Source organism: Leuciscus leuciscus, assembly GCF_965113295.1.
Source record: "Leuciscus leuciscus genome assembly, chromosome: 8".
Classification (NCBI taxonomy): domain Eukaryota; kingdom Metazoa; phylum Chordata; class Actinopteri; order Cypriniformes; family Leuciscidae; genus Leuciscus; species Leuciscus leuciscus.
In genome coordinates this window covers 12,182,108-12,200,496 of record NC_138732.1, presented here as the reverse complement: position 1 = coordinate 12,200,496, position 18,389 = coordinate 12,182,108, and the positions used below count along the sequence as shown (strand labels likewise).

Sequence of the window (18,389 nt, the reverse complement as noted above, 5' to 3'; positions counted from 1 at the left end):
TCAAAATCTTTGCACTTTTTGTGTGGTTATTGTTATAGGACAGTCAGTAATAATGGAGGAGTTGTGAAACAGTGTTGATTCATAACACATGTAAACTCAGAAATCAGATGTCAAATTTGCTGGAAGTTTGGTAGAATTTCTCTAGTTGACAGGAGCTTTTTGCCTGCTGTCCTAGACAAATCAAACTTTGTCAAGTACATGAATTTATTCTTTCACTATACATGATTTAGTATTATCGAACATGTAGATTTGTATTTGAACACAAGAACAACTAAGGTCTGATCCATGTCTTTTTATTCTGAACATGGGAAACAACACGAAAACACTGCGGACATTAATTATGCAGTCTAATTATTTATAAGAAGGCATGGTTGTCACACAAATAAACAACTTTAACATTCAGAACTTAAAACTATAAAAATGTCTGATGCCTGAAACTGAAGCCACAAAGTCAAAATAGCAAATACTGCCCACTGTCACATTTGTTTAAACTCTATTGAATTATATACAAGGAAAAGGTACCATGTACTACAAATATGCACCGATGCACATTTATTTAGTACTCTAAAGCTAAACTGTATTAAACAGTAACGGAAATTTGTCCATGTTTAATTGGATCCTAAACTTATCACATCAATCTCGCAGTCTTCGTCATCGTCCTCCTCCTCCTCCTCCTCCTCCTCTGTGCTGAGCACAATGTCCAGAGTGACCGGCAGCACAGAGAAGGATTCGGACAAAGAACTAGAGACCTCCACGACATCAACATCCTCATCCTCCTCTAAACTGTCTGTGGCCCCTTGTGTATTTCGGAGTTTCTCAAGATGCACGGTGGGGTCCAGTGCATGAGAGACAAAAGGCATGTCTGACATGTTTTTAAACATGACGCCCTCTGTGCTGCATCTTTGAAAAGGAGAATCATTGGGAGAGTCAGCAGGCTCAGGTCTGGCTTTGTTGTAGCTGTTCTCCATCAGTTTCTCTCCATTTGACATTCTGCAATCTGTGAATAGATAATTACCAGAGAAAAGTACTATTAAAAACGGATCATTATTTTCATGTTATTGCTAAATACCAATACATATGGAAACTTGTTTCTGCCACGGAATAAAACTATTTAAAAGATAATTGCAACTTTGCATCTCACAATTCTGACTTTTTTTTTTTATAACTCGCAATTGCTTTTATAAAGTCCATATAAAAAAAGGTTTTATGGCTCGGTTTCGCAGACATGGCTTAGATTAAGATAGGATTAAGCCTAAATTCAATTAGGGCATTTAAAGTAGCTTTTATAAACATGACATAGAAAAGAAACATTACTGGTGTGCATCTTGAGAAAATAAATATTAAGATCATCAGTTGCTTTCAGATATAAGTTGCTTTCAGTTAAAACAGCTCAAACTTGCATGTTAGTCTGGGAATAGGCTTAAGCCTTGTCTGTGAAATCAGGGTTATATCTCACAACTTGCGACTTTATAACACGCAATTGTGAGTATATATCATGCAATCCTGAAAAAAAAAGAATTGTGAGATGTAGAAGGCAAGGCAAGTTTATTTATATAGCACATTTCATACACAATGGCAATTCAAAGTGCTTTACATAGAAGAAATACTCGCAATTGCGAGAAAAAAAAGTCTGAACTGTGAGATGACAAGTGACAATTACCTTTTTTATTTAGCGGTGGAAAGAAGCTTTCATAAATAAAACAATATACAGTAAAAAATCATTTTGAGATTTGCTAAATATTGTATTTAATTAAATTAAACAAATGAATTTTAAGTGAGCACTAGATAGATACAAAGGTAATATAAATGTAAATATGTAAAACATCCAATATCGGCCAAATCATAACAAAAATCTCTAAGATCGACAAACTGTTGTGAGCTCTTACCTTTAGGCAGAGTCTGCTGAAGGCATATGGCCATCTGGTTGCCAACCTCCTTCATTCTCCCTTTTGTTTCCTCATCTTTTTGGTTTATTCTGTTATTATTGTGCTCTTCGACCATAATTCTACCATCCATCTCTGTGTTGGTAGTCATTTGCACCTCAGCTCCATGTACTTGCGTGTTTTTCAGCCTCCCCTCTCCTTTCAGTTTCATCGCAGACGGCATTCTGTGATCTTCTCCCTTTTTCTCTTCCTCTCTGTTCTGCTGATTTTCCAAGATCTTTTTCATTAATTCAAAAGCAGACAGAGCTGGACGGGACCCGGTGGTTTTATTCTTTGTGACTGGCCGTTTGGGTTGTGAAGTCCCTGTACTGCACTGCACCTTTAACGTTCTTCCTTCATGACCCGCTTGTTTCTCGCAAAGACTGGTCACTTGCAACTCCTCATGCAACTCTGAGGATTTTGACCCATCTAAAGTCTTCTGTAAGGTCTTTTGAAACGTTGTTTTTGTGGTAGACTTCACATTGCGAGCACTGGCTGTGTTTATGACTCTCCTCAATGCGCTTGCAACACTGCAGCTTGAGTCAACTGCGCTGCTGCTGCCTTTTTGCTCACCATGCAGCTTTCTTTTTTGTCTCTTCTTCTCCCTCGGTAGAGAAGCTTCCATCTCTGGCTTCTCTAGTCGTTCTTTTTTCCTTTCTCTCTTCGATTTTGCAGGTAGCTCGTTTCTCCTAGGCAGTTCTTCAATAATTTCCAGCTTCCTCTTCCTGCTCTGGCTTCTGGTCATCCTGCCATTTTCAGGCTTCTCTTCACCTTGCTGTGCTAGGGATTTCTCCATTGTCACATCTGACACCTGCCAATAACCTGATGGTTTCTGCGGTTTATGAACAAATGAGACTTGTGGTCTGTTCTTGGATAATGAGGCATTTGCCCCCTGTGTTGTTGTGTTCATAGAAGTGGCATGTGAAGTTGATGTGTTTGTATGTCCACAGGTCTGGCTACCATCTGTTACGTTGGGCACCATCCCATCTCGAACATCTGAATCGCTTACACCAACGTGTTGCTCAAACGTTCTCAGAAAACTATCAAGTATGTCAGTCAGCTCACCTTCAGACTGTGGTTGGACTAAACCAAGATCTGGGAGCTTCACCGTAGACTGCGCTCTTGGATGATCCACGTTGGAATCTACATTGACAGTATTTGGAATTCCGTTCTGATTGTTGGGCATGAAAGGGAGCTGTGCAATGACGTCATCTATCAGCCAGTCCATTGGCTGAGTGAGGCCGGTCTGATTGGCGGCTGGGAGAGGTGCGGTGTGCATCAGGGATGGAGCTGGAGGGTTCATGGTTTTCTGCTCAGGTGCTGATGTTCCACTGAAATTTCGGGAAACATTTTGTTGGGGCAAGGGATGTTTGCGGGGGCGGCCTCTTCGTCTTGGGGGCGGAGCGGCATCCTACAGAAAAAGTGACAAGTGTTTTATTTCAGAGAGTATTTGAGTGACTGCTTTGTTGCATTTGTATTTACAATTTGAAGGGGTCATATCATGCATTTTGTAATAATCTTATATATTTTTTATTTTTTAAATCAAAAGTTTGTTGTTGGAAAGATTTTTTTAAATGTTTCTTAAAGAAGTATCTTATGCTCTTTTATGAAGTCTCCAAGGCTGCATTTATTTGATCACAAATACTGGAATATGATGAAATAATATTACAATTTAAAAGAACTGTTTTCTATTGGAATATATTTTAAAATGTAGTTTATTCTTGTGACGGCAAAGCTGAATTTTCAGCATCATTACTCCAGTCTTCAATGTCCCATGATCCTTCAGAAATCATTCTAATAAGCTGATAATATGCTGAGATTCTAATTCATTTCTTATTATTATCAATGTTGAAACCAGTTGGGCTGCTTTATTATATTAATATAATATAATATAATATAATATAATATAATATAATTAATCATATTTTTACAGGATTCTTTGACGAAAGTTTAAATGAACAGCGTTTATTTTAAAATAGAAACTTTAATTGAAATAGAAACTTTTGTAACATTATAAGCTTTTGTAGAAATGTTTGTAAAATTATAAATGTCTTCAATGTCACTTTTGATCCTTTCTGGTCTTTCTGACCCCAAACTTTTGGACAATAGTGTATTTTTAATAATTTGAATATTTTTTTGACATACAAGCATCATGTGTCATTGGATTCATCTATCGGACATTGTGGAAATCCGGAACGAAACATTTTAGTCTCAATGAATGGTCTTATCGGATCTTGGATGATGCTTTGAACACTGCAAGTTACAGTATGTGTCCATGTATTCATTAATTTGGGAATTTAGGGAATTTTGATTGATCGTGATATTCAAACTTTAAAGTGAATAAAAATCAAGGATTTTTGTTATGTTTTAGTCATACCTCCTTATTATACCTTCTTATCTGAAGATGTCGTGAGACACCTACCTGACACACTGGTTCTACCAATCTGCCTCTGCTCCCTGTCTTTCTCTGTCTGGGTCTGGCCCTTGATGAAGACTTGCCTTTCTCTCCTTCCTCTTTCATCACTCCTCTGCCTTGTCGTCTCCTCCTCTCTTGATTTTTGAACATTTGTCTCAAATCTAGCCTCCTGCCAACCCTTCCACCACCTTGCCCCATCCAGGCTGACCTTGCCACCCTTCCGAACCTATTCATATTTTGCTCTCTTTTACAAATATTCAATACTTCTCCCTTCAGAGCGAATCCTTCGCTTAACCCCGCCCTTCGCCCCCTTCTTGCCCTTCCCTCAGTTTTAATCTCCCCTCTCATCCCTCTCTGACTCTGCTCCCTTTGACCTATGCCCTGCGAGATGTTAGAGTCAAGGAAGTAGTTGATAAAACCTGGGATATTGTTCTCAAATTGTGCAAATGCTTCTAAAACACACTCCTCGCCCTCTAAAACGCTCCCCAATGTTACTCTGTCCTGATTAGCCAATTGCTCAACACATGTACTATGAGAAGGGTGAGGGTGAGTTGGCAGTGGGGTTGGAGGCTGCAGGTATGAAGCTGCAGGGGGACATACGTAGACCTGGGGCAAACAGGCAGGTCCACTCACTGTGGGATACATAGGGGTTTCAGGGACCACATCCATGACTGGATTACCCTGGCCGTTTTTAAGTGTTGCTAGGGTGATATCAGAGCCATCGGTATACGTGCAGAGGCCCTGATCACTCCTCCATGACGACGGACCAATTACAGTTTCAATTGTTCCTTTAGGGTTTTGATATTCAGAGGGGAGTGTTGGAACAGACTCAGTCTGGCACTCTCCCTCCGCCACCTCTTTCATCCACTCCGTCTGTGTGTTTTGCTCAGTTGTCAACCTCTTTGCTTCTCGTTGAGGTATGTTGATGCCTAGTTTGCAGGCTGCTAATAGGACTTCCTCTTTGTCCTCTTTGAACTGACCTGAGTACAGCAGACTGACCAGACTGAGCAACGTGCATGCCTCCACAGCTTGGACTTCAATCAGTCGTCTCTGCCCATTTCGGGGCGATGGCATGGCTGACAGAGTTCCACAGAGCTTTGGGCTGAAGGCAGACAACACACAGCTGTGCACTGGCACTGAAACACCTGGACAGGGGTGGAGAGAGTACAGTAAACATAATGGAAGATGGAAAAGGTTCGACTAATGTGCAGAGGATGGCCTTCTGTGAGATGCCTAACCTTGAGTCTGCAGCACAGTATCACAGAACTCTGCCCTGCTCTGCTGTTTTTGCAGCTCTTTCACGAGAAGCGCCTCGAACGTCAACATCTGTGACAAACGCAGGCATACACAGACACAAATGCAGAGCATTATACATTTACAATGACGTTTTCCGTGCATCTTTGCTGGAGTACAGAGTACAGACACCTGGATATGGTGGGAACCGTGCACGCTGATCACATGGGATGTCGCGAGACATGCACAAAGTTGATAACATGATTTTTTTTCATGCACTCCAATGGAAATTATAAATAGATACATATTTAATTGTTTAATCGATGTTTGCATCGTTCCATGCTTGATATAGACACTAACCCAGTCGTCAACAGTCAAAACAGTCTCGGCGAATAAAAACTATTTACTGACCTTCTGCCGTTATGACATGAGAAACAGAACCTGCAATAACTGCTGTCTTTTATCCAAAATTGTCTATCCTGTGTGTGTCGAGGTCACTGGACTTTAAGAAAGGTCGCGCGTGCATCACTACAAACTCGTGGAGCTCTACAGGTTTGTGCACACCACCGCCGCGCAGAACTGACTCAAGCATTTCCACTGTGGCTCTGAGGCTGTAACGTTACCTTTCCAACTAACAGCTTTCTCTCGTTTTTTTATTTATTTTTCAAATAATTTTTATTTATTTATTATTATTATTATTATTATTATAGATGTATAAGTGATGACCGCAGATGGACCGAAATATCGCGAGATCTCGGCAATCTGCAGAGGTCGCGAGGTCGCCTCAGCTGACCAACCTCTCGTTCATTATTCTAGAGTGAAGCGCGTGCGCCCCGAGCGGTGAAATAAAGCCGATTTTCCTCACAAAAACTGATAATTACCGATATATCACAGGTATTAATATTTATCTTTATCTATCTTTTATGTAATTTTGGCAGTATTACTACGCGCACAAGTTGGCGGTATTTCAGGGCTGTCAGTGGTTGTAGTCGGGCTGTGTGAAGTGTTAGCTTGTCGGCTACATTGTTAGCTCCTCAGGGTAATGATGAGTGTTCTAGATTTTTCCAGCATATTTCAACTGAAATGAATTGGCTGCTTTATAACTACCTAATGGACCACACTTTTAATTTATTTAAGTATTTATAAAACTGACAAGTGCATAGTAATATTCACATCTGTCATTTGTTTGTTGTCATGATGACTAGTCAGCAGTTACATTGACAAGTGTAGTTATGGTTTGGGTCGATATTATGGAAGTATTTCTTATTGCTTTGTGGTAGCGCCTCGGTGATAAACAAGACATATATTTTTTCCCCCGATAATTTGTTGTAAGAAAGCTTCAGGTTTAATAAGTATAATTAAAAAACATCGAGCTTGTTGTTAGAGCTAATGTGCTTGTGACTTTGCCCACCCCCACACCTGACAACCACACAAAGAGTAACTGCTTAAAAACGATTTCAGGTTTTAGAAAGATTAACTCAAGTAATTTAGTCTCTTCCTTCATTCCAGGAGTTAATAATAAACCTGGGTACATGATTGTGTAAAGCGTATTATCTAAAATATTGCATGCAATGCAAGCTTATGATGTTATTTCTCTCAAGAAATCAAGCCTTCTAATATTTGAAAGATGGCAGACACAGAGCAAAGGAGTCCACCTCCTCCCCCTCAGGCTGGACCTGTGGTAAGTGCTACTTTTTTATGAATATATTTTTTTATATTTCCGTGCCTTTTTAATTGCTTCATTTGAGAATGTTATGATTTATTATCATATCAATGTGTTACAGCAATTCCTCTTGAGTAATAAGCTGGAAACGGCTATGTGGCTGTCACGGCTGTTCACTGTCTACTGTTCCATCATGTTCATTCTGCCTCTGCTTGGGTGAGTCACGTTCTTTTGCAAGGCATTTTCACAAGCTTCTTAACTGTCACCCCCCTTTTTGAGCATAGACGTGAATATGCACTATCCAAACTTAAATGGTTTAAATTCATGAATGCTCTGGAATACAGACCTAAAGTTGGTTACATTTGCTATAAAGCCAATGTACTGTACTAAACATTTTTTTTATACAAAATATATATTTTACAGATCATTTTTAATCTAAAAATGCTGTAAAATCAAAGCCATATGTCTAACCAAGTTGTGTTCCATATTTAAAGTTGATATCTCAAAAATTGAAGTACCTATGAGATTTTTAGGCGTTATACCAAAAATAGCCACTGGATGACAACCACATTCTATAAATTTTTTTGTGATGCATTCTCCTGTCACAAATGAATACATTTTGTCACAATATCACTTTTATCACAAAACAATCACCAAATATATTACCTTGAGTCTCAGACCTTTCTGACGATATGTGTTTTTTCAAGATTATAAAAGATTTGATTATAAAAAGTGCAGTAAATTTTTTTTTATATTATACATGACACTGCCCACTAAGGGGAGGAGCCTGCTAAATTTAATTTAAAGGGTTAGTTTACTCTCAAATTATATTTCAGTCATTAATTACTCACCCTCATTTCGTTCCAAACCCGTAAGACCTTCGTTCATCTTCGAAACACGAATGAAGATATTTTTTGAAGAAATCCTAAGCTTTCTGACCCCTGCATAGACAGCAATGCAACGACCACTTTCAAGGCCCAGAAAGGTAGTAAAGACATCTTTAAATAGTCCTTGTGACTACAGTGGTTCAACCTTAAAGGGGTGGTTGATTGTGATTTCACTTTTTTCATTTTAAATGGTGTGTAATGTTGCTGTTGGTGCATGAACAGTATCTGCAAAGTTGCTGCGCTGAAAGTTCAACGGAAGCAGAGATATCGTCTTTTAAAAATCAGGAAGTTTAATGCCTACAAAAACGACTCGAATGGGACTACAACGAGATACTTCCCGGGTTTTATACGTAACTAACCCATGCAAAAAAGGGGGGCATGGCCATATTTCTGCAGCTTTGTCGAAGAGGAAGAGTTATAGTGGAGAGCTGTAGCCATGCCGTCGAAAGTGTGTTATTTTCACCCAGCTGCCAGGTCTTCTGTGTTCGGGCTTCATACGGACGCTGTAGTTCGTCAACAATGGCTAAAATTTATGTTTGATTATGTTCCTGAAAATTTCAATCGTAATAGCTCTCTGTGCTGCGCATTTTACGGAAGACAGCTTCCAGAATCTCCACGAATTCAATGCCGGAATTCAAGAAACTGTTACTAAAACATGAAGCAGTTCCAACTTTAAAACCAGAGGCAGCAGTTATTGGGCCACAACCTATAAGTAAGACTTAATAATGTTTGCATGTATAATTTCAGACGTAATGTTTTAGTTTTATCAAGGACGTAAACAAATGCCAGCGCTGGCTTTAGTAGCCACTTACACGTACAAACGCGTACAAACATTTTGGACCTGAATTTGTAATTATGTACTAATTTTGTAAATGTATTTTCCATGTATATTTTATGACGTAATTTTTCGATTGATCAAGAACGTAAACCAATGCCAACGCTGTTTGTTTATAGCCAGTTAGTTCGATGCTATTTTGTGTGTATAAGACAAACGTGTATAAAGTTCAAAAAATTATATGTAATCGCAACAGCAAACTTCAGCTGCTGAAGTTAAAACAATAACTTTAAAAAACGGTATTACTCAGTCATTTATTCAGTTATATTAAATGTTTAATCAGGAGAAAACCGTATCTCAAAAGCTAACAAGCAGCAGTAGCATTTTCAAGTAACAGCGTATCGAAATTCTTATATAATAATAGTAGATTAGAATAGAATAGAATAGAATAGAATAGAATAATAATAATAAAAAAATTAGTACCATTCAGAAACATTTTGTAAGAGCCGTGTTTGCTGAGGTTGCTTGACTCTTCATTGCCGCTTTCTGGGTCTGATTCTGGCTCAAACTGATACGGCAGTATTGACACCATTATTTACATTTGACCGGAGCACATGCAACTTTCGCCCGTAAAGGTAATGGGCGTGAAGTTTCCGGACAACATGCACTACGCAGTTTAGCCAATTACAACACACCGGCCCAACTAACCAATCTGAGCCCATTGCCTGTTTCTGAGGCAGTGGTTTCATAGAATCAGGAAGTCAACCAGTCGTTCAAATGACAGAGGAGAAAGCGGCTTACAATAAAGGTGAAATTTATGAAAAATAAGACCAAAAAAAACAAAAAGAAACACGAAGACATGTTATATTGCACCCCATAAACACAATCATGCAAAGAAAAAAAGCAGTAAACCACCCCTTTAAGGTTATGAAGCGTAGATAAATGTTCCTGCGTAAAAAAAAGAAAAGAAAGTGAGTGCAGTGCTTCAGGGTTCTACAGCAGAACGCCGCCTCGTTATTTGCCAGCCCCTGCATCAGCATCACACGCATATGTCGTGCTGCTCACGTGTACAGCGTCGGCCAAAGTGCTGCACTGTGTGTCTACAACGTAAATGGGAAAGAGAAGAAATTGTTGAATAAAGTTGTTATTTTTGTTTTGTTTTGTATTTTCGTCACTTCATAAACTTAAGGTTGGACCACTGTAGTCACATGGACTATTTTAACGATGTCTTTACTATCTTTCTGGGCCTTGAAATTGGTCATTCCGTTGCTGTCTATGGAGGGGTCCGAAAGCTCTCGGATTTCATCAGAAATATCTTCATTTGTGTTTTCCGAAGACGAATGAAGGTCTTACATGTTTGGAACGACATGAGGGCGAGTAATTAATGACAGAATTTTCATTTTGGGGTGAACTAACCCTTTAAGTACCTGGAAACACAATGTTCGATTTTAAAATGGTTTTCACAGGATAAATACGGAGGGTGTAAGCTTTGAATACTTAATTTATGATGATTAATATAATACGTGAAAGCAAAAAAAGGCAAGTTTCCCACTAGCGGGACAGTGACAGTTAAGGGATTAAAAAAATTATACATTGTGGAATCACATTTTTATGATGAGGACTATTTAGGGTGGTAAGGACACATCCACGCTCATACATTTAAAAAGAAGTGAAAGATTGGGAGAAGAATAATTGCTTTTTCTCTGTCCAGGCCCCAAGCAGCTGCTAACTTCTATCAGAGGGCATTGCTGGCAAACGCCTTGACCAGCGCTCTGCGTCTGCACCAGAGACTTCCTCACTTTCAGCTTAGCAGAGCCTTCCTGGCTCAGGCCTTACAGGAGGATAGCTGCCACTATCTCCTCTACTCCCTCATCCTAGTCAACTCCTACCCAATCACAAGTATCCTTTCTTGAAGATATGATGAAGAATATTTTAGGGGAAAATATCTGGTTTTCTGTGTGTTATGGCATAATTTTATCTTTATGCAGCCTTGACTTGTGTTGTCAGTGAGCATATTTCCTGTGTTCCTGTTCTCACTTCTCCACGCGACCACCTATACTAAAAAAGTCCTTGATGTAAGTCTCTACCCTTCTCATTTGCGTAGCTGAGATGTATTTTTGTTGTAACTCCAGCCTGAATTTTTTCTTTTTTGTCTGTCATCTGTCCTCAGACCATGGGCCCAAACAGCCTTATGTTTGTGAGGAACTTTCTGAACAAGCTCACAGTCAATCAGCAGAACATCCTAAAGTTTATCGCGTGCAATGAGATCTTCTTGATGCCAGCCACAGTCTTCATGCTCTTCAGGTAAGGATTCTTAACCCTGTAAAGCCTGACATGAAATAATAGTCAGAAAATCAATTTTTTCTTTTAAATGAAACCATTTCTTGAACCTTTAGACAATCTTTCTCTTTTTTTTTTTTTTACTTAGATTTTTGTTGAGTATCACAGTTGATAAATCAGGCCTTTATGACTCAGATAGTATGATATTCTGAGAATATGAAGCTCATACTAGAGGTGGGGAAAAAAACACTCCAGTTTTATTCTAATGCCCAAACTGAGCAAAAATATGTAATCTGGTGGATTTATATGGCCAAAAACAATGAATGAGTTATTCTTATGTTTACTTTCTAATAACCAGTAAAGATTTCACAGCAAAAAGACACGTGTACCACAACCTCAAGGTCGACGTTTTTAGAATTATACTAAAAAGACTTTTACCTGCTAAAAAAAAAGTATAAACTATCAATCAGACGACAGAAGGCATGTAGTAGATTGTGTACGTTTTTAAGCAAAGTTTTGAACATGTTGAAAATGTAGAGGCCTAAGAAATGTATATATCAAATATAATACAGTGGGCTTTATAGGGTGAAAAAAAGAAGTTGTTTTGTACCGGTTAAAAGCTTGTGTTTCTTGAACACCAAACTGTGTTTCTTGTAATAAGATGGAATGAATTTTGGTTTGTGGTTCGCAGTGGCCAGGGCAGTTTGCTTCAGCCCTTCATCTACTATCGGTTTCTCACTCTGCGCTATACATCAAGACGCAACCCATACTGCCGGTAAGAATCATGTACACATGCACACTTTACCCAAAATAAGGGGACATTTATATTGTTTTCATTTCCGTGGAAAATTAAATATTTAGAGCAAGCTAAACTATTTAATCAGATCATTGATGTTTAAATGTATATTTAATCATGTTTAAAAAAACATGAGCCCTCTATCAGTGTTTGATTTTTTGTTTGTGTCCTGTCAGGACTCTGTTCACCGAGCTGAGGATCTTACTGGAGCATTTTGTGATGAAGCCCATTTGCCCTGCCTTCTTCAGGAGGATGTGCCTCAACAGCATTGCCTTCATTAGCCGCCTTGCTCCCACTGGCGTCTAACTGCTCTCTCTGAACATTCACACATTACTACAGTTCACAGATTGGGACAGTTTCAAGATTGACTTAACAAGCAAGATGGCCAAGTCTGATCGCTCAGAGATGGATGTCCTCCTCTGCACTGAGGCGTTTGCTGTTTGGAGAGACTCTATCAATCTGACTGCTTCCAAAAAAACAAATCAGCCAGAAGATGTATCTCTGTGCACAGTTGTCTGTTAAGGGGGTACAACTTTTTTTCAGTTCATTAGAGCTTTTATATTGATATTGATTTTTGGGGTGTAGAGAGGATCCCTTGAGATATTGAATCTTAAATGCTAGATTAAATAGATATAGCTCTTAATACCTTGTCTTTCTAATGAGTTCATGCGACTCTGGAAACTCAAATTTCAGCTGTCATTATAATTGTCTGTTCATCAGTTTGATTCCATTTTTATATGTTCTTGCTAAGAATGTATGTTTTTTTATTATTATTGTACTGGATTACCTTGAAAATCTTACTGTACCTTGCCCCCAAGCATTTCCCAATATCTGACCATGATCTAAATGCCATTTGAGTTCATGAAGTTTTAAATATTACTTCAGGATGCCTTCTTCATATGAACAGATGACTAAGGTGTAAATATCCTGTGATTCTCATCTATCACATAGAGAGCCCTATACTTAACTGTTCTTTGCCTTCAATGCTATTTATTGTCAGGGCAAGTTTTTTTTTGCATTTTAGAATTTGTCAATTATTTGCTTGTTCAAGGCATGTTGTCTCTGTATTTATTGCCACTGTTTATAACTATGGTCTGTGTAGATGAATAAAATCTATGATCTAATAATAAATTGTAACTAACATTGGTGATGGTTTAGAGTTTCAGAGTTTCAAACTGTTAAACAGTTGTTACTGAACAAGATAACGTAAGCAATGGCTTGCCTGTGTATTAGAGCCGATGTGTAACCAATCATTTAAAATACCAAGACTAGTATAAAAACGATTGGATCGTTCAAGGATATCTGTCAGTGACCGTTTCTGTTGTATGTAAAACATGTTATAATAGTACTGGCCACTAAAATATATTTAGCTCTGTTTTGAGCTATGTTCATATTACTGTAACATGCTGTCAAAGGACTATATATTTGTGGATTTTTGCTATTTGTATGAATACATCTATACTTTTTTGGGGGGTTAACAAAGCAACAAAACACTTAAAGTCATGCTGTATATTAAGAGACTAATATTTATCAACTTCCACCAAAAATATATAAAACAACTTTCAAAAAAGGTGGCATTTTAAGAATTATGAAATTCTTCCCAGCAGCATTTACCTTTTTTAAAGTGTATTACCAAGATAAAGTACATTATAAACTCTACTTTAACATTTTAAATTCTACCCAACAATGTCCTTTAGCCATAATGCTGCACAGCCTCTCTACTAGTTCCTTACATAGTACACTCAACCTTCAGCATCTTTTAAAACACTTTACAGCAAGGTCCTTTTATCATCAGCTTCATTGCTATAATAGCATTTCATTCTTTAAGTATTAAAGCTTAATGTTAATTTCAACATTTACAAGTTAAAATCAAAAGTTGTATCTCTTTATATTTAATAGACCTCAGCTAACATCAACCAACAATGAAAATGTATACCTCATTAATAAATACTGCAACATTTACTGCTCATTGTTAACACTAAGGGCCCAAAGCAGCAATAAAACACTTAATGTTGGTCAATTAAAGTGTTGCCTATTAAAACACTACACAGCCCATGAGACCCCCTCAACATGGTCTAAAGCTTCAGGGGGACTCCACCTCCTCAACTTGTACAGGTGTGAGTAACAGAAACAAGACAAAGCATAAAGGCCAGCAGCACTTTTATTAAGATGTAAAAGGGGAAGGTCACTTTAACAGTGTGAAAAAAAGGATAAAGTGCACTGCTGGAGTCTCATAAAAATAGAATACAAACATTGAAATATAAGAACAATGCTTGATTACCTAATGTACAAATATCTGGTTGTTTCAAGCATAAAAAAGGCACAATCCTTAAGGACTGCTAATAAAAATGTACATATCACTAAAATCTCACCATTCCCCCAAAATTGAGGCTATGGCTTCAGTTATTGGAGATATGGAAATAAAGCATCAAAAGTGTGCACAATTGTCATGGAGGTATGGAACCAATGAACACAAAGTTGATGGGGCGGTTAGTTCAGCATTAGCTTCTCAGGAGGCTCAATGAGCGATACTTCATGGTACCTGGAAGAAAAAGAAAAAAAAAATTATAATCTTTAAGCAATCTTCCAAGACTCATGCTAAAACACAGCAATTGGGCATGTAGGTTAAGTGAACTTACTTCGAGCCCTTGTATTTCTCCTTAACAGCCTGCTGTGCGTGCTGAGCAGCACTGAGGTAGGTCTGATGTAGATCCTGAATGCACGGCATAAGATCCTCCAAAGTGTAGCCGGTCATCTCAACAAGTTCCTTTGACTGGAATAGAAAGTTGAGGGTAAAAAAAACAAACAAAAAAAAAACCCCAAAATGTTATAATGCAGATTGGTCTAGTTTGACACCAAAAGAGCGACTACCCCGTGGCTAGCTGCTAGTTGGTCATACTAGTTCTTAACTGGCTGCTCATGCATCTGGCTCCAGCAGTCTAGTTTAAGATTATTCATACTTTTATGAACATTCAGAATTGTGCAGCCTTACCCATGATCCACCTGCAAGTGTGTGGTTGGCCAAAATGAAAGCCGCAGCAGCCATTTGAGATGGGAGGTACTTCAGGGAAGGTTCACAATCTATCAAACTCAGCTCACCAAGAAACTGGTGGGGAAATAAAGGTGTTAAAACAATTTTAGCTTATAATGGGGAAACTCCACATAAGGAAACTGTCTCACCATAGATAAGCTCTCCACTTTGCTGCTCACAGGCTGGTGCAAGAAATACTGGGTGAGGAACTGATTGATTGTTGGAGCAGCAAGATCAAACGAGAGAACGGTCAACACCAGATGCTCCATTCTCAACACTTGTTTCTTTGTGTAGGTGTCGTCAGTGATGTAAACAAATTCTGACACCTCTGGGGGATAGATCTCCTCAAACTTCCTACAGTCAAACAGGGAGAGGTGAGCGTGGAGAAGGGGGGGTTTGTGTGGAGTCTGAGGCTTTAAGGCAAAGATACTTACGAAGCCAAAAGCATAGCAGCTGTGCCCACCAGCTGTAGTTTCCCTCTCAGTACAGACATGGAAGACAGAAAGCGATCAATGTAGTTCACAGCCAGATAGAGGGTCTCGTTCTGCAGCTTGTACTCCTCTCCCACCTCCACCAACCAGTCCACTAGGATGGCACGCATGCTGTTTGTGATGTCGGGCTGTTTCTTCATGTAACCTGCTTTTGGTTTTGACCTGACCTGCATGACAGGAAGCACAAGCGAACACTGTGATAATGCATATTCTCTAAAGCATTGTCCAGAAGTTCAATATTCAGAAAGTAATATCTCATTCAATGCATTCACTTCCTCACCTCCATTTCCCGCAAGTGCGTGTGTATTTCCGTGGCATAATCTGAGACTTCATTGACATTTGTGAGCCTCTCCTCACTATCAATTACTGACATATCCATAGGAGAATCTACATAAAGAAAAAAAAATTAAGTTATTTACAGATTTTATTTGAGAAATGCAAGATGGGCACTGAAATAGAAAAAACACATCTTACCAAAACTAGCTTCCATTGGCAGATCGATAGTGGCGAGGGGCTGCCTTAGGCGGGTTACAGCGGGATTTAGTGTGAGTGGGGAGCAATCCATAGTTGCTCTTTGTGTAGACGGTTTCTTAGCGCAAGCACCATCAGGCTCATCTACATGAATCTGAAAAGCTGGTGGCCTGGTGGAGGGCTTCTCTCCAAAGCTCCTGCCATTTTCTTCAGATTTGGATGCAGTTATTTGGGGCCCAGAGACCTAAAAAAAGAGAAAATTGGCTTAGATGGCAGGTAAAAAGGGTGTTATACACAAGTAGACAATTATAGGCCCTGTTTGCAGTAACCTTTCATCAATTTGACCCATTTCAATTCGAGTTGATGGAAATATTGGTTAACCCATGTTTCCCTTAACTCTTTCAGGGTCACGTAGGGTTTTGTGAACGATCAAGAGCATGTACAATTTCTATTATGATTATAATTGAATCATTAAAAGGCAGCTGCAGAGATCAAAAACAATTGTTAGTTTTAACTATCTTTTGAGAGTACTTGCATGTATGCATTTGGCACAAGTTTTTATCTATAGAAACTTACAGCACTGAAGACATTGCTTCATGCATATTTATTCCACTGGGAATTTGCACCCATGATCTTAGTGTTGCAAATAAACACTAACCCAAATACATTCAACTAGTTCAAGATTAGTCATTTTTACCTTGTGAATTGTATGGAATACAAATAGGGTCATTTTAACCCCTCTCCGTGAATATTGTACACATATTTAGAACCTAATAAATGGGTTGGACATGCACCTGTTGCTTTATTAACAAAAAGCTGAAGTGTAACTAAACTATCAATCCTTGAGAGATGTTAAGCAGAATGACAGCCTCAGTCACAAACATCTTTTGTGGTTCAGAGAACATGTATAGTTATATGGCTCTATATTATCAGGGGTCGTAAAAAGGTCATTTTTGGTGAACGATGCCTTCAAACGACCCAGTTTACTATTGCAGCAGTGAGTGAGTTTGTAAAATGGCGGTCAGCGCATTGGGAGGGAATAAGCAGCGGGTATTTAACACTGAATTTCAGTTTAACTAGTGGCGCCATAAATGCCGTGTGACACAAAAGGGATTAGATTTATATTCGTGATTCAAAGGGACAAAGTCTGCGAGCAGTATGGCTGGTTAAACTAAAGCAACTTTCAGTTAATCTAATCAATATTATGCAGCTAGCAATTCTTAATTTAAAGCATAACACTGATTATAAATGATCATGCCTAAACTAAGTTATATATCATAAAACCAGCCTGTATTAAGAGAGCACACTTTAGTCATGTGCCATGCATGCTCGAACCTGTTTAGCGGCGCGCTGTCTGCGCGGATTGTTCTCCAGGGCGCCCAATACAGTCCTGTTGCTCGGCTTAGGGTTGACATTTTCTCGGTTTTCAATCCGATTCTTTGCTGCGCCGCGTAGTCTTGTAAGCATGTTTTCCTGATTGTGAATATCTGCTCCTGAATCATGAACCGCGCTTCCTTGTGTTTGGCCGACAGATGACATCCTTCCAGCGGTAGATCAGCTCAAGACGCACTGCAAAAAGGATCGATGGTTGAAAGCACTTAAAAGCAGATTCTGATGTTGTTTTAACACGTTTTTATCAAACACACGCACGTGACCATCGAATAAACACGGATAAATCACACTAACCAGGGGAACTGGCAGAAGTGAGCTGTTGAAATCCGGACAAAAACAGAATATAAACAGTTGCCAGCGGCGTCTTACAAAACCAAGATTCAAAAATAAATCATGCAACTATCCTACAGAAACCGCGCCATGCCGGTGTGTAAACTCCCGCAACACGCCTCGGACAGCTCACAAAAGATGCTTCTATGAACTCAAACGGCGCCTTGTTGCTTTTTGCAGCTGCCTGGTTTGATATTGTGGCTGTCCCAGTTCAAGTAGCCCGCGACTATTGAAACGGGCCAATCACAATGCAGCAAACCCAAACGTCATTTATTATACGGGAGCCCGTAAAGCTCAAACTACGTTTCCGCTTTTACTAAGCGAGCCGTTGAGAGTTGCTTTCATTGGCTCAAAGGAATTTTTAAACTGTTTGAGGACAATGTAACTAAAGATGAATATGATGGCACGTTTATACGTAATATAAAAGCTCAGGAATTACAATATGAGTATTGGGACAATTCTTCAATTTGTGGAAATTATATATTTTAAGGTACATGTACTTAAAGTAACTTTATTATGGGCTACCATTACTCAGTACCAAATCGGCTAGTATTTGAGAATTATAATTAATTCAGAAAATTAAGTTAATTGACTGCTTGCTTGTGTATGACTTATTCCAAAGTTTTTTCCAAATAATTTCAATACCATCAAACACAACAAAAATCTCCACATCATACATATCAGCATTCACTAAAAGCTCAA

The 18,389-nt window shown here is 38.8% G+C and overlaps 3 protein-coding genes across 4 annotated transcripts; 1 reads left to right on the top strand and 2 right to left on the bottom strand.

Annotated features, from left to right (window-relative positions):
* Nucleotides 1-386: 386 nt before the first annotated feature.
* On the bottom strand, nt 387-6,110 carry LOC309504890 (uncharacterized protein). Its single transcript, XM_082178178.1, has 5 exons — nt 5,983-6,110; nt 5,577-5,664; nt 4,972-5,483; nt 1,887-3,333; nt 387-997 (listed from the first exon to the last, which is right to left on the bottom strand). The coding sequence occupies exons 2-5, from the start codon at nt 5,662-5,664 to the stop codon at nt 609-611; spliced, it is 2,436 nt and encodes an 811-aa protein (XP_082034304.1). The 5' UTR covers nt 5,983-6,110; the 3' UTR covers nt 387-608.
* Nucleotides 6,111-6,343: 233 nt separating this feature from the next.
* On the top strand, nt 6,344-13,115 carry tmem33 (transmembrane protein 33). Its single transcript, XM_082177361.1, has 8 exons — nt 6,344-6,465; nt 7,173-7,252; nt 7,356-7,450; nt 10,608-10,795; nt 10,904-10,971; nt 11,067-11,200; nt 11,868-11,951; nt 12,149-13,115. The coding sequence occupies exons 2-8, from the start codon at nt 7,199-7,201 to the stop codon at nt 12,276-12,278; spliced, it is 753 nt and encodes a 250-aa protein (XP_082033487.1). The 5' UTR covers nt 6,344-6,465; nt 7,173-7,198; the 3' UTR covers nt 12,279-13,115.
* Nucleotides 13,116-14,115: 1,000 nt separating this feature from the next.
* Nucleotides 14,116-17,899, bottom strand: ccna2 (cyclin A2). 2 transcript variants are annotated; one of them, XM_082177360.1, is made up of 9 exons: nt 17,635-17,899; nt 17,301-17,523; nt 15,969-16,209; nt 15,775-15,881; nt 15,438-15,661; nt 15,153-15,357; nt 14,965-15,078; nt 14,612-14,745; nt 14,116-14,514 (listed from the first exon to the last, which is right to left on the bottom strand). In XM_082177360.1, the coding sequence occupies exons 2-9, from the start codon at nt 17,502-17,504 to the stop codon at nt 14,463-14,465; spliced, it is 1,281 nt and encodes a 426-aa protein (XP_082033486.1). In that variant the 5' UTR covers nt 17,505-17,523; nt 17,635-17,899; the 3' UTR covers nt 14,116-14,462. The 2 variants fall into 2 exon arrangements, with proteins under 2 accessions (XP_082033486.1, XP_082033485.1); XM_082177359.1 differs by having other exon boundaries at nt 17,301-17,534; nt 17,652-17,899.
* Nucleotides 17,900-18,389: the final 490 nt, after the last annotated feature.